At 47.2% G+C, this 15,892-nt stretch overlaps 1 protein-coding gene across 5 annotated transcripts in view; it reads right to left on the minus strand.

Annotated features, from left to right (window-relative positions):
- Positions 1-15,892, minus strand: part of ERBB4 (erb-b2 receptor tyrosine kinase 4) — a 503,190-nt gene that overhangs the window by 314,557 nt on the left and 172,741 nt on the right. For all 5 annotated transcript variants that reach the window (XM_042875078.1, XM_042875077.1, XM_042875080.1 and 2 more), the window contains exon 2: positions 6,791-6,942. In XM_042875078.1, the coding sequence (XP_042731012.1) occupies positions 6,791-6,942 (152 nt within the window). The remainder of the gene's footprint in view (positions 1-6,790; positions 6,943-15,892) is intronic.

The following is a 15,892-nucleotide window of genomic DNA, read 5'->3' on the forward strand; positions in this document are numbered from 1 at the left end:
AAGACTTTGCTTTCCCTTTCATACAGCTTTTAACAGCAATTCAAGCCCATTGATCCAGGACTCTGAGTTGGTGTATTACAATGCAAGATTATTCAGCTCTCTGACAGTCAGTTTGTTAAATTTCATTTTATTCCATAGTAAAATGGGAATCGAGGGAGGCTAGGGGAAAAACTGTCGATTCATTCCCTAAATGCTGTGAAAAAGAGAAAAAGATACTTGAAGGAGAGCACAGAATGCTTCCATGTGCCACAGAACACACACCACTCTACAACAACCAGATATCTCTGTAACCACCTATACCTCACCTGGGCTCCATTCTCTGCTCCGTGGCAGGATTTGGGATAATGGCTGGACAAAGAGGAGAAGAAATAATCCTAAAAGTCACCTGAGTGGAGATGGTCAGGGAATAGTATAAAACAGGAGAGGTTCCTCCAGTGTCAAGTTAGGCTTAGGATTAGACTCAGAACTCGCTGCACTCACCACTGGCACCGCATGCAGACAGCCCTCTTTCTGTGGTACAAAGAAAAGCACCCCTTTTCTTTCTAACCTAATAAATCCATTTATAATTTGAAAGTGTTTGCTACCAGTCTTTTTTTGTTGGTGGTGGTGGTTAGCTTAACTTTATCTCCTTGTTTGATTTAGCACGGCTTCAATTAAGCCGGCATTTCCCAACACACAGGTATGGGAAAGGTTTACATTTACAAGAGGAAGATTATTAAGAGCATAAGGTGGTTGAAAGGGAAAGCATAACTCATTTCACTTGCCTGGAGGGCAGAAGAGCTTCTAAGAGAAACACTGCCTAATTAAGAAGTTTGCACTGTTCTATGTTTAATAACATTCTCTTCCTACCAGCAGTGTCTTTACAGTGCCTGCCCAGCCCTCTGGGATGCTGGCTTTGCTAAACACCTTACAGATGCACACCCCTGCAAGAACGCTCCCATACCTGCTTGGCCTCTGCAAGATGCTGGAGGGGCTGGCAAGGATCATCAGGGTCAGTGGGAAGAACAGACTTCCAGATCTCTGCCCCACCATCAGGAGGGGTTCAGGAACCTGGAAAGCGCTGGATGCCAGCACACCGCCCCACATGAAAACAGGAGGCTTTGCTGCAGCCATGAGAGCAGGATGGCAGGAGGAAAAGGGATTAGTGATGTGGAGCATGTGCGTGGGTTTGGGTTGCCGTGAATAATTTAAGTCAGACTCCTTTTATCTCTCAAGAGTTGCTATCACTGCCACGCACATGAATCAGACAGGCTTCCAGGGCGGCAGGAGGTGGGGTGCCTTCAGTACAATGGGAGCTGAAAGGGAGAGGCTAAAAGAAAGCTTAAAGAGACTTCTTAATCACTCTGGACTTCAAATCTCTACCTGCCATCCTCTCATCTCCAGGTGTGACACAGCTGAAGGACATTCTCCCAAACCGAAGGCTTCTCTGCCAAGGCAGGGGCAGCTGGAGAGCAGGGAAGTGCTTGTCCAAAGCTGGCAATGTGGGAAATGAAGCCTCAGGTTGGGATCAGTCCCTTTGGCGGATCCCTGCCACCCAGAGCTCTGCCTGGGAGCCGGATGATGCCTGGCACACAGCTGCATGCACTGACCTGGGTCATAGCAGGAGCTGGCATTTATGCAGCGCGCTGCTCCTCCCGCAAACACAAGCGGTTATTTCAAAGTCTGTCTCACATACGAAGCCACCAAAAATAATTGCTGAATTAATGGGGAAATCGCTAATGTACACATATTTGGCTATGGCTTGGCAAACCCAGCTTGAGGATTAATTGTATATTAATTCTCTTCTAGGTTTGCTTTGCAGAAGCTAAAAATTTAATTCAAACAGAAGAGTACCAGCTTGCAAAGTCTTTAAGTTACACTTTGAGCCTCAAAGCCAAGCCAAAGCTGCACTGCAGAGCAGCCCTGGGGTGGTTTGGCAGTGCTGGTGGGGAAAAGAGGATGACAGAAAGACAGAATGGCAGAAAGTAAACACCGATGGGTTGATCACATTACTGAAGGTGCAGGAGGTTGGCTCTGCGTATGGAAGAGAAGCGATCCTCCCAGCCCAGTTATCCTGCCTGCTGCAATGCCCTGGGCAGCCATGAAAATGAAAGAACAGAGATGGGAGGAGTGTAAAAACAGAGTGGAAAGCTGGCTGTGGGGAACCAGCAAAAACATGAGCCGAGTGTGAGATGAAGCTGCGGAGTTTGTAAACAGCATTAAAAAAACACTCTGCAAGAGCCGGACAGAAATAGCTGCGTGCTGAGCTGCAGGGCTAGGAGCAAAAGCAAAGGCATTTGTTTAACCCCGTGCCCCTCCTGCGGCGGCCGATGGCTTCAGGGTTATTTGTCACCGGAGGGGGCACACATAGCCAGGCACTATGGGGCTGTCCTGGCAAGAGAGCAAGGAGGGAGCAGGTGGGGGTCAGGGGCCACACAGGCAGCTCTGGGTAAGAGGGCTGCTGGAAAGGGCTCCTGGGGAGTGGGGGGGTTGGGATGATGCTGGAGGAGGTGATGCTAGGGACTGCACGGTGTGTAACATTGGTCTTCAATACGGGTGCATGCAGCAAGCACCCAAGTGTTGTCTCACCCCACAGGTACAAGGCAGTGTGAATGCTGCTGGCAGGTAGTAGTGAGGGAGGAGAGCAGGACAGCAGAGTGCTTCAAGAGGTGATGGGTGTTGCTCTGGAAATGCTGATTCCTGCCCTGAGGTTGCTGGAACCACTCTTTTATTTCATCATTTCACTTCTTACTGTATCATGGCACTGCACTGTTCTCAAGGTATGGCTGCAGCATGGCTTGCCATCTGACCACCCGTTTCTGCATGAAGGAGGGATCAGGATGACCCCACAGACATGAGCTGTTGCAATCAATACTCCCTGCCAAGACTATTTTAAGCTACAGCTTCTTCAGAAGCAAAGGGAAAGGAAAGAAAAAGCCATCCTCCAGGAGAAGAGCTGTACCACAGATGTGTCATGCATCTGGCCTCTGCTCCCACTCCACCCTCTGAGTTTGGGATCCAACTTGCTTCTAACACATTTCAGGTTCATCCAACACAGTTGGCAGCAGATCCCAGCCAGTGTAAAACAGTTTGTCCATGCCAGGAGCACGGCCTGGCATGCCCCTGGCCTCTTGTAATCCACCCAACACAGCAGCTGCCTTGATTGCTTTTGTGTGTCTCAGCCAGATAAAGGCAGAAGGTCAGAGGTGTCCTCTTTCCACAGAGGTGGCTTGTGTGGCACACACTGCCCTGCCCGGCACACTGCTCCACTCAGCTCTGATGCTTTGTATTCTAATGGCAAGATGCTAGGAAGGCAATTACAAATAAGTAAGTGCATGTATTTGATTTCCAGGTATGGTATTACATGGAGGACTCTTTGCTTCTTGCCAGCCAAACATGCAGCCATACATGCTGGCGAGGCTGTCCGGATGCAACTCACTGCAGAAGAGATGCCACAGGGCGACTTTACCCCTCTAATACTTCTAGGGATGGACTACAATGCAATTCTGGAGAAAATTACCCTCCCTACAGACAGAGCCACCCTACAGCACTTCCTTTTTGGGGTTTCCCTGTCCCTTATCCAAGCTTGCTAGCTGGGAATAGATCTCACTGCAGAAGAGGACACAGGGCTGTTCCCTGTGGTGATCTGCTGAGCAATCTGGACTCCTGCCTTGGAGCTCTTCATCTCAGCACGTAGGTTCAGCCTGCAGGCTCTCTCCTGCTTGTCAAGGCAGCCAGAGCTTTTGGAAGGGTCTGCACGGAACCTGTTTTGTTACAGGAGACTAGAAAGCTTTTCAAAACTACACAGGACTTATTTTTTTGACCAGATGCAGCTCTGAACGCTGATGGGCAGCGAGGTGTGCAACAACTCCTGTCCTGCTTGTGCTGGAAGCCTCCCTCAGAGGAGCTCTGTCTGAACCAGTCTTCCTCCAAGACTGAACACAACCAGGAGCAAAAATAAACTATATTCTCCATGGAAAACCCCAGCCCTCACATTCCACCTGCCTCAAAGTTACAGTGTCACTGTAAGGAAAACAATAAATATGGGCTCAAAGCACACAGTTATGCATGTTGACAGAGGAAAGAAGGGGCTACACATTTGTGCAGAAACTGCAGCAGCAATAAAGCTGCCTGCCACATAGCTCACACCCAGCAAACAACAGGCAGTGCTAACAGCTGTGGTTCACGGAACTACAGCAGCACCGCTAAGGTAAATGAAGAAAGAATTTAAAAAGCAGTGGTAGATCACCTCTGAAGGCCGATGATTGCAGTTAGAAATAAGTTTCACAATCGTTTGGGAGAGTTACTGCAGTGCGTGGTGCAGAACTTCAGTCATGTCTTCAAAAATAAATAATCTGAATTGGTTAAATAAAATCCAGGGACAAGACAATCTTCTGACTGTGAACTGCTGAAAGGCTGGGGGGTGGTCAGAGATAGGAGTCATTTACCAAACGTGTTGAAGAAGAGAGCCTATAGAAGATGGTTTTATGGTATACTAATTTTGTATTTCATTTAGAACATTCAGTACACAAACACTGTTACGAAAGTAAGAATTGCCCACAATACAAGCTGTCAGTTTTGCCAAGTGGCACTGAAGCAGGGTCCTGCTTCTGGAATCAGTCATTTGCAATAGGTATCTGATCTACTAGGAAATTCCAGACAGGGAGAAAAATCCCAGCTCTGCCTCCGCAAGAGTACATCACACCACTCTCCTCACTTTGGCTGCCCACAAGCAGGTGACACCCAGCTCCCCAAACCAAGACAGCAGACACACGCTCCCAGCCCACACCAAATCAGGACTGCTAGGAAGAACAAGGAGCATGTTCAAACGGCCAATGGGACACAGTGCCACTGTGCCCACTGGACAGATACACAGACAACCCAAACCACTAATGGCCTGCTTGAAGGTAAAGTAGGCAATTTTTGCAGGAGACTGAGAAGAAGAGAGCAAACTGGCAGAACGTCACAGCGCAGGATGAGTTCAACATGTTCAAGTCAAGGAGACAAATGGCCTTTCATTTACTTGTCTCCCATCTGCCACCTTCATTTGGCCATTCAAATCATTTTTCAAACGATAAAACAAGTAATACTGCCTAACTAATGAATGTTGAATTATCGGTGTAAATATGCCAAATCTTATTTATTTATTCGCCTCGCTAAGAACATGTTCTCTTTGTTTGGTTTTCTATTTTAATGACTGCCATTTATCATATTACCTAGAGTTTTAGTTCGCTGGGTGTTGTTTCAACTTCTGCTCTTTGTTGGGACTTCTGTGAGAGTGCAGTCTCAAGTACAACAAGCAGGAACACCAATAAAAAAGCAATAATAAATGTCACCAAGAAGCAAACATGACTGGACCACCCTCTTTCACTACCAGCGCCCTTCTTCCTTGCTCTCATTTGCTGATTTTAGTGCCACATTACTGCTAACATTTAACTCTCCTTATGGCAGCTCTCCACAAGTAACGGTGAGTCCCTCATTGATGATTATTTTGCTTTCCCCACCTACTCCTGGTCAAAGCAGGAAGAGTAGGAAGCTGAAGCGGGTAAACTATCTGCAGTGAATTTGGCGGCATGCACAACGACTCCACTGAGGGTTCTGGAGGGCTTCTGGAACCCCGGTGATGCCTGAAGCAGTTCAGGGATCCTGCCCTCGCACGAAGTCTATGCAGTGGGCACCATTAGTCCAGCTGCCCCAAGGCTATCTATTTCAGAGCACAAGCACATATGCGTTTTTCCCACCTGTCACAACTGTGAAATGTACAGATAGCATTCACTTCCGAGGCATTCGTCGCTCAAATTAACAGGAAACCTGTTAGTCTGAGTGCAATTAGCACCCCAAACTGCACTCCAGACATCTCGCTATCTGGTAGCGAGATTCAGCTTGCAGATCTTTCAACAGCTTTGAGCAAATAAAGGCCGATGTACAGAGCAGAAATCCTGCAAAATCCCCAACAAATTTAACGTGAAGCACAGCGAAGCACACTATTAGAAAATCTGCTTTGCTGCTGTTAGAACCTGTAACAGAAAGTACAGGTTTTTGTGAACTGAAGCTGAGCACCAGGCTCACCCGTGAGCCAGGAAGCAAATGCCTGGGTGTAACACAACCTGCGGGGCTGCCTGCTGCTGGATTGGAACTCCTCCACTCCCCTACGTGCTTCTTATAAAAATGGCACTTACACACAGACATACATCTCAAAATGTGACCTGAGAGCTTTGCAGAATGAGATGTGAGGGATTCCACGCAATCCAAGCAGTGCCTATGCCACGGGCTGACTTCTATTTGAGAGCATGACCTGTGCAGCCCGTAAGCCCACCACCCTGAGCTGGGTTTCCTGCCATGGCCCTCATACCCAGGCACCCAGTTTCTTTCATATTTGCAGTCACATTGCCTGCAGCGTCCTCCAGTGCCAGCTTGTGAGTGTTGGATCACTGCTAACTAGGACACTTTTTCCAACATAATCAATTTTGGCATGCCAAATAGCAACGGGCTTCAATTCTTTTAATTGGGCGTTCACATCCTACTCACTGCAGTTGCTAACATCTTAACAGGTAACGCAGAGACCACGCCAAAATACTCTTCCTCAAACCCAAAGGGCAAAAGCACATTATTTATACAAAACAGTAAATTCTTTCAAGTGAGACCACTGCCAGAGCACACAACCCCAGCTCCATGGAGGCAGGACAGCCTTGAACTATCACAGACCTCCTCCAAACGCTGAATGGTCCATTAGGCTCATAACTCCAGCCCAGCACCCATGGCTGCTCCTCTGTATGCATAAGATGAAGGAAATAAAGAGGAGGTCGCTTACCCTCAGGAAGGAGAGGTCTCTGTTGTGCTCGATGCTGGTGATTTCCAGGTTGCCCATAACTACCTCGCAGTTCTCATAGTACTTGCGCAGGGCCCGGTACTGCTGCTCCAGGTCGGAGAGGGAGCTCAGCTTGTTCTCTGTGCCAGCACACACTGCAAGAAACAACAAGCACAGCCAGGTGAATAAGGAAACACAGGAGCAAAGAAAGAGGTAAGTTTTACATCCAGGGATACAGGCGACTGCAATAAACATTCTGAATTATTCACAGGATGGGTATGAGCAGCAGTGGGAAGACTCGTGGTCGCCTCAGCCAGCTAAACACCTCTCACCAAAGGGAGGTGCTGGTATTCACTGCTGCATATGCAGCAACATGAAACAAATGGATAACAGCCCACAAATTAAAGGACATGGGGACAGAGAGACCTGAGCGCACCCGCAACGCCCAGCATTCTTCCTATCAGCTGATATCTGCCAAAAAATCAAGAGCAAGCTACCCAAAAGGCTTGGACCCAGCATCGTTCTTCCCTCCTCTCCCCCAGGGTCCCAAGCTCTTTCCTGCTTAGCACACTTCAACAGCAGAAAGGGAAGAGGAAGAAGTCTTTTCGTAAGCCACCAGACTGTGATCTGAATGCACGAGGGAGATGTGCCAGATGAGTGAGGCAATCCCAGCCTAATACAGTCAGTTTTCAGAAGCTGTTCTTTAATATTACAGTACTCTGATCTTGAAGTCCGGTTCAAAGCTACTGCTGAATTATTGCTCTGCTCAGTCTGTGCATCAAGCAGGGACAAAAATGAAGCCGGTAAAAAAATACAGAAGCAGCATTTTACAGCAGCATTACTTCATGTAGCTCTCAGCCTGTTTGACAGCAATGCTACTTAAATGTTTGAGCGTGCTGTTGGGCTTCTTCATGTGCACACTTACTCTTCCTCTTTACCCACAGCTTCTGGTCTATTCTCACCTGTGGGCAAATTAATCTGCATCTACCCAAACTTTTGAAATGGGCATTATTGCTCCCAATTACAAAATCAGTTTGTTTGCTTTTTCCTTGAAAGCAGCAGCAGCAGCAGCATCTATCACAACAAGATTGACTGCGTTTCCAGCCGAATAAGTATTATTCTGTCTTACGGCTCCCGAGGACTAATAAATAATTTCTGTTCCATTTTGCAATCGCTGCTAAGGATCAGCATAGCTCAGAAAACAATTCCAGCAGCTCAGCTAATAAAGCTATCCACCGCAACGCTGCCGTTTCATGTTGCACACACATTAAATGTTTCGTGAAAGCTAATTTAGCCATTTCTTGCTGTAGGGAGGCAGAACATTTGGAGCCCCCTCTTGCAGCAACAAGAGTGAAACCAGCTGAGATGGAAACTGATGTGCTAATGCAAAATAATAGCAAAGCCAGGCAAATGAATGGGCTGTTTGACTCCTGCAGGAGAATGGAGCTAGGAGAGCACTTCCATCCTTCCCACAGTCTTTCAAGCTGCATCAGGCATTTAGATGTTGTAGCATCTCTGAAATAAGTGCCAAAATAAACATGAGTGCAACAAAGCGCATTTCCTTGTTGTGCCATACAAAAACACTGTCATCTATATTTCATAAAGAACCTCTTCAAAGCACTCTGTCGTACGTCGGTAAACACAGTATCTTACATAGCCCCAGAAACTGATGAATGGTATGAAAATAAAGATTATGTGTTGAAAGCAGTCCCTGCAGCACATCCTCTCTTGGGTTCATAAAAACTACTAATACATCTGTCTCTAACAGTGGTCTAAACAGTACTAGCTTGAATGCATTCCCAGCCTGTAGCTTCCCCCAGCACTGGATCTGAATGTAAACCTGACAACAAGCACGCTTGTTGTGACTGTGACTGACTTGCTCAGCACATTTTGCACAGGTGTCTCGATGAGGGAAGCCCTTCAGAGACATTTCGATGCTGCACACGCAGGAGAAACTGATATCCTTATAGGCACTTGCATACACAAACCCAGAGAGCTGCTGACCTGTGCCAGGGTACCAATGTGCTATGATGCTCTCAAATCCGTTTCTCTACAAACAAGCCCAGTGCCACGCACTCTCCTAGGACTGCGGCAACAAACCTTGCAAAACAGTTACAGGCAGATGCCCAGAGATGGCCACCTCTAACATCACCTTCCCAGCACCTTCAGACCTGGGCAGTCCTGTACCAGCTACTCATTTAAATCCCAAACCTGGTCCACGTGGGGCAGCTGCACACAGAGCATCCTGCTGTGCAAAGCGCAACCAGCAGAAACAAAAACAGAAAACTCACAATTCCTGCTCCCAATGACCCGGAGTAGATCTACAGCTTGTTCATTTTAATTCATTTTATTGATGTCTTCTAACCCCAATAACCCTTTCCATGCTTTGCTGCAATCCAGAAGCCAACTTGTCCTGCAGTAGGAGCCTCTTTGCAAAGGAGAATGGAAATCAGCATCAAGCAGTAGGGAAAACATAGGTTTCTTGGGTAAGACAACAAATTCTCACTGAAATAGGAATTTTAAGAAGGGAAATATAAAATTAATTCCAACACTATTTTTTAAATATAATTATTTCATGCCCACTCCACTTGATGCAGTGGCTTAGGCACTGATGCTTCAGGTTCAGTTGCGGACTTATTCCCAGCTACCTAAAGTGACAGAGAATTGCTGCAGCTCCTAATGGCCCTAATTAAAGCAGTCATAATTGTCTGTGTTGGATTGAATTTACATATTTCATCAATATTCATGCACATGTCTTTGAAATTAATTTCCCATTGACACTTTTTCCGAACGAAGCCACACCATTCAGACGTTCACTCAGAGGTAGGAAACAGTTGAGGCATTTCAAAATGTCCTTCAGTTTCCACTTTTTGGGCCATTCTTTCTTTGCTCCGCTGATGATACAGAGAATCACAGAATCCCAGAATGGCCTGGATTGAAAAGGAGCACAATGCTCACCCAGTTCTAACCCCCTGCTGTGTGCAGGGTCTCCAACCAGCAGACCAGGCTGCCCAGAGCCACATCCAGCCTGGCCTTGAATGCCTGCAGGGATGGGGCATCCACAGCCTCCTTGGGCAATCTGTTCCAAATACATCTACACGCTGTATTACAAAACATTTTGACTCAGTCTGGTTCTGCTTCTTGTAATTCTAACTGATTTGGTGACCCTCCCAGCTCAGCAGAGGAGCTAAATGAGGGAAGGAAGGAGGGAGACCCACTTCATGTTTTCATTCATTCCCACTGCATCTGCCTACATCTGGAGTTACTCAGGACACACGAATGCCATCCTCACCACCTCGGGCATTGGGATACATCTCAATAGGACTCAACAGAGCTGCCCCTGGGGAACGCCGTGCTCCCAAGGTCTCCCTGTTATTGCATTGCCTTACACACAAGGTAGCGCAGATCTCCGTGTGAGAGCACAGCAGTGTGTCTCCACACATCCCCTTCTTGCTGATGGATTGTCAAGCAGGCCAGAACCACTAAGAGGCTTCAACTCTCTGATGTGCTTATTTCAGGAAAACAGAATAATATGTTCTTTTATCCCAGCCAGGAAGAGCTAAACAACCTCTTCCTAACACAGCCTTTTGGTACTTCCCTCTAATTTATTTACTTAATTAGCTGCCTTCTTACAGACAGCACCATTATCAGGGTTTCCTGAAAGGCAGCCGAAGTAACTGTTTATTAATAATTGCAAACGCTCCTGGCAATTTGCTGAGACCCCCCAGATGGGGGGAAAACACTGGAGCAGCTAATTACCAGCATCTCGTAGCAGCCCCCATTCATTTCCTAAAGCTCTCCACTCTCAGCACTAGTCTGAGTACCCTGGGCACAGAAGAAGGGGTAAGCAGTTTTAATCCATCCATTATTTCACAGCTCTCTTTGAAGGAGCTGCCGAAGCCTGGTTTTTGCTTGCAATTAGCCATGTCCTAATGAAGAGCCCGCCTGCTCTCACAGTCTTACAGATGGCTCCTGGGAGAAGGCCAAAACCTACCTGAGGTCACCAGCCATTCTCCTTTAACCCTAGTGGCTTCTGGTTTTAAAATGAGAGGCTTTCCTTCCTTCCCTAGGGATCAAAGCTACTTAGTGTTCTCACAAAGACTACTAAGCCATGCTTTAGGAGGGTGATGCCACCTCCAGCCGGGGCCCATCAGCTGCCATCTGCAACAAGCAGATCCTTCCCACTGCTCCAAACAAGGAAACAGGCACACTGAAGACTGACAGGGATTGTAACTTCATCGAGAAGGATTATTTATGTGTGATTACACTTCCCGAGCTGACGGCACCCCGTCCTTGCACCGAGCTCTCCAAAACCTGTCTGGTTGATGCTGCGCAGCATATTTTACTGATGGAGTGCTCGTGTTTGCATCAACCAAAAAACCGCATCAAAATGTTGACCTGATTTATGCTGCGGCATTTCAAGGATAATTGCCTGTGCCGACCGAGTCAAGCCATTGTCATCTGCTTGTTTTATGTAAACATTTACGGCGTTGTTTCACCTTTAGCTTCCTCTTGTACATACGATGATATGGAAGGGCACAATGGACAGATGTGCCACAAGGCTACGCTGAAAAAAGCAGAAATTAATACAAGATGCTTTGCCAGTGGTTCCTTTTTTCCAAGGGTGCACACCAAATTATTGTCTCTGGTTACATCTCCTTTCCTTCTTCTCCCTACTCTTCACACACACACACTTTGCTCATTTTGTTCTATTTTGAGGGTAAATAGTGGCTCCTTAACTATAATGTAGGTACTGGACTTGACAAGCAATTAAAGCAAACAATTTCCACTCATCTAACTTTGCCAAATTAGTCATCTGCCATCTGCTCTATCATCTGGCTCTCCTTGAGGTCTTGCTGTGAAGCTGGAAGCGCTCACTCCAACGAAGAGGCAGCAGCTAAGCCTCCTGGATGCTGGGCCAAGGGACAGTGGTGACAGGGGGGTGACACGGAGCTGGCAAGGGGCCCACACCACCACCTGCACCCCATGGGCAGGGCCAGCATTGAGGCCATGCTTGCTGGCTCCAGTGGTCAAACTGGTGAATTACCAGCGCTCTAGTTATGTTAGAAAAACGTTTAAAATTAAAGATTTCTTCTGCAGTCATGCAAACAAATGTTTAGTGAGGATGAATGCACAGCTTAGAGGGAGCGTGGCATTTCCTCACCAGATGCAGGATGCAAAAAATAGCTTTCTTTATTGAAATGTCTTCAGCGCTTACAGTTTAGTTCCCAATGAAGTGCTTCACCAAGCCAAGCAATTAATAGACATTATCTAAGCGAGATTCAGGCAGTCTTTGCTTCCAGCTCCAGGCCCAGTGCAGGTAAAGCCTCGGTTTGAGATAAAGGAGACAAACCCTGAAATATACCACCAGTCTCAAGGGGAAAGCAAGGCTAGGGCTGTTATTTGCAATCCAGAGCACGCAGGAAAGCATTCAGGGCAACAGTCTTAGGTGTCCCTGTATTAAACACTGCTCCACTGTACAGGTTAGCACACACACACGTTGCTGCTGCTCTGAATCATTGCACAAAGAACCTGCTCTCTCTGCTGCCTGCAAAGGTCGTTACAGACTATTCCTGCAGCACCCAAAGCCTGCAATGTGACACTTAATGCCAAGAACCCAAATCTCTCCCTACAGTACCAAAACACAGCCTGTCACCAACACCTCGTGAGCAAACGAGTCTGCAAATAACTGGTTCTCAGCAATACAAGGCAACCCGAGCTTGGGCAGCTAAATGCAGAGCAGTGGCCAGGCTGAAGTCACAGACAGGATGCCTTGGTCCATGTCATGTAATTTCTACCCAGACTCCACTGACAGCTTCTCTTCCCAAGTCTGTCAGAGGATGGGGAGTGTCTCAGTGTTAGGAATCACTCTGCTGGCCTGACCTATGAGGCACATTTGGCATTTTTGTTCCATAAACTTTCAGAAATCGTCCCAAAAGATAAGCTCAAAGCAACTGTATTTGTCAAAGCTGTGTATTATGAATTCTTCGTGGATCTGTTTGCTCCAATACGTTCCCTGCTAATATTGTTTGTTCTTTCTGCTGGGATTCTTAAAATGCACTCCATATATTATTTATAAAGGTTTGGGTTTCTTTTCCACCCCCAGAGGCTGCCCTTAAACTTCTGTCCATTGATTGTGACGGTATCAATTTGTAAAGGTCAACAGAAAGCTGCTCTGACAGCCCAACTCAGAAAGCAATTTTTAAATGAGTTGTTTCTCTTCCCCTACAACGAGAGATGCCGACAAAATCAAAACCCAAGGTCTTTATTTCATCAGCCCTACCAGTGGCTTTGATAGGTTTTGCATCTCTGGTGGCTGCAGAACGCCCCTTGGAAATCTGAGCTGCTCCAAAGATCTTAAAACACAGCATATGAACAAGCAGGTTTAGGATGAAAAGAAGAACATTAATTTGTTGCTCCTCCAAGAGCCCCTGAGGACCTCAGTTAACAGAGCTCTAAGGGATCTCCAAAGAAACATCACCACCATGCGGTTTTGGTCTCCGATATCCTTCTATAATACACCAAAAAACCTGCATTTTGTGCTAAAAATACCCCACAGCTGGCTGTAGTAGGGAAATGGGCTGTGCCAACTTAATCTGATGCTTGCTTCAGCTTTGTCTGAGGTTGTGATCAAAAGCCTCATCAAAAGGCTTCTGCTCTTTCCCCTCAATCCATAGTTTACTGAATTCCTTAAATTTGAAACCATTGAAAGTACACAATTTATAGCACTGCTACACGTGAAGAAAATCTGCCATAAATCAAAGACAACAGTTATATAAATGAGCATAAAAGTGCAGGGAAATGTCACAAGATAGCAATAAAACATCTTCACGTGGTAAATCCCAGGAGCAGAAGCACCGTCAGTTTTGAGTCCTGCACTCTGCAGCAGCAGGCCTGTTTTATCAGTGGGTAATCAGCACTGCGTCTTGTGCCCTTACTAACTGCAGGGCTGGAAAAAACGATCAACGCTTCGCAGGGAACTGGGGAGGGCAGGAGGCAGCAAAGACAGGAATGCATGGCTGGGATTGCATCAGCACACAGAAGGAAAAGCATAGAGCCATGCACGCTCCTCTGCTGCTAAGTTTATGCAGAACAGGAACATCCCATATTTCTTTCTATATGTCTCTCTATATAGTGTACACACACATACATACATATATCTACAATGGAGTTGGTCTTTTTTGGAGACTTGCTATCTCTTTTCTTGGCCCTCTTTCCTTAAAAAAACATAGAAACTGTGGGTCCTTGCTTTGTCTGCAACAGCAAGAGTCCACCCAGGGACACGCAGGTCCCCACCACAAAGAAGGGAGCTTATCGTTTAGAGAATGATACAGAAAGGACCCAAATCTCACCTGGGAGCAAACTGCCCAAATCTCCCAGCCAGACATCCTCTGGGGATCAACACACAGCCTGGGGAGGAAGTCTTCAACAAGCGTTCTCTGGACTGACTTCCTAGGCTGGGATCTGACACCGAGTCCTTGTCTGTGAATGCCAGCAGAAGAATGGGCATTTCACAGCCAAAGGCCAAGAGCTCCCTGGGGTGAAGGAAAGGCAATGCCTTGCTGAAGCAGTGAGCCCTCACCACCCAGTGCCTCTAGGTTAAGTTCTTCCCTCTGTGCACAAGCTGTCCCCCAGATTGTGAATACCTACAACTATGAAAAATCCCAGACCTATTCCTGACTTCTTAAGAGACCATTTACAAGCACCTTTATCCTGTAAATGGGAACTGTGAGCTCTGTGTTCAAATAACACGTCCCAGCGATGCGCCAAAATAACCTGCTTTCTGGTTCTTAACCTAACGCAAGGGAGAAGAAAAGCAAAAGGCACAGCAGATGTCTGGTTGCTTTTTTGAAGACGCGGGTAACATACTGCCACAGATTGAAGGCAGCTTTAGATTCCTGTATCCCACAAGGCGACGACAACATTTCTGCCCCAAGATCTCCCCACCTCGTTTTCTTATCGCCAACAAACACGGAGGCAGGAGGGGGAGTGACGTGCCCCACTCCCTGCTGCTGGCCGGGAAGCACCAGGCAGGTTATTAGCGGCCTCATTAGGAGGAAAAGGCCAGCAAGCAATTTTCCTAATGCTGAGGACGCCGCTCTCAGGGTCCCTGTTTCATTAATGCCCTCTCCTCGCTTGCTCCACTTGATGATCTCATTAAATTGAACCTGGGAAAGGCAACAGAGGTGGGAGGGGGAGCCCAATGAGATGCACAGAGCTCCTGCCTTGTGATCCCATCCTAAACTTGTGACCGGAGCTTTGCCACGGCCGCACACTTAAGTGATGCAGGAGCACGTGCAGGGAGAGCGGCTCAGTGCAAATTTACCCACCGCCAAATGCCCTTGAAAGTGGCGGAGAAGGGCAGCACACCTCAGTTGGCAGCACTGAGCCTGGCTCTGCACTGCTCCAGAACATCCTTAAAAACACAGCAGTCACCCCCAAACCAGCACCGAAAGCACCCACAGGGCAACGAGAGCTTCCAGGGAACAGGGCACCCTTGTTTTCCTTCCTTAACGCGGGCAACCACCCTTCTCACAAAAATGTGTTTGCTTTTTATTACAACCAAGAAAAGCAGCCCAGCTAGGAGCGCTAGGAACAGCTTAATTAATAACAATTAGCTGCAGCGCAATTGTGATTCAGGTGGCGTTCTGGAGCATGAAGGAGAAACTTGACACTTTTGCTTGTGTGCATGGACATAAGAAATTCCAGGCAGCGTTAATGGAAAGTGAGCGGCCGAGCGACGCTGAAATTCAAATGTACTGTAAAATTACTAAATGATTTCAATGTCACAGGAATGCACCGCGCTGCTGCTGGGATTATCAGCCCTTGCAGAGCTTTAATAATATTTGGTCAAACACCTCAGGAGCACATCACTGGGAAATTGTCCTGCTGAGGAGGGAGGGGAAACCCCTTGATTTGCAAGAAAGGGAAATGAAAGATTGGAAAGGGGGTTGATGCCCGTGGGTTGGGGCCAACCCTGTGCTCACCACACAGCCCCTGCAATGGGGAAGGGCACTGCTGGGGGCCCGTGGCTGCCCAAAGTGGTGGAAGCAAAAGGGGTAATTAACATCACTGCAGCCAGATGTGATTTGTGGGTAAATATAC

The sequence above is a fragment of the Lagopus leucura genome, unplaced genomic scaffold (assembly GCF_019238085.1).
Source record: "Lagopus leucura isolate 7727_CA_CO unplaced genomic scaffold, USGS_WTPT01 Super-Scaffold_100012, whole genome shotgun sequence".
Lineage (NCBI taxonomy): Eukaryota > Metazoa > Chordata > Aves > Galliformes > Phasianidae > Lagopus > Lagopus leucura.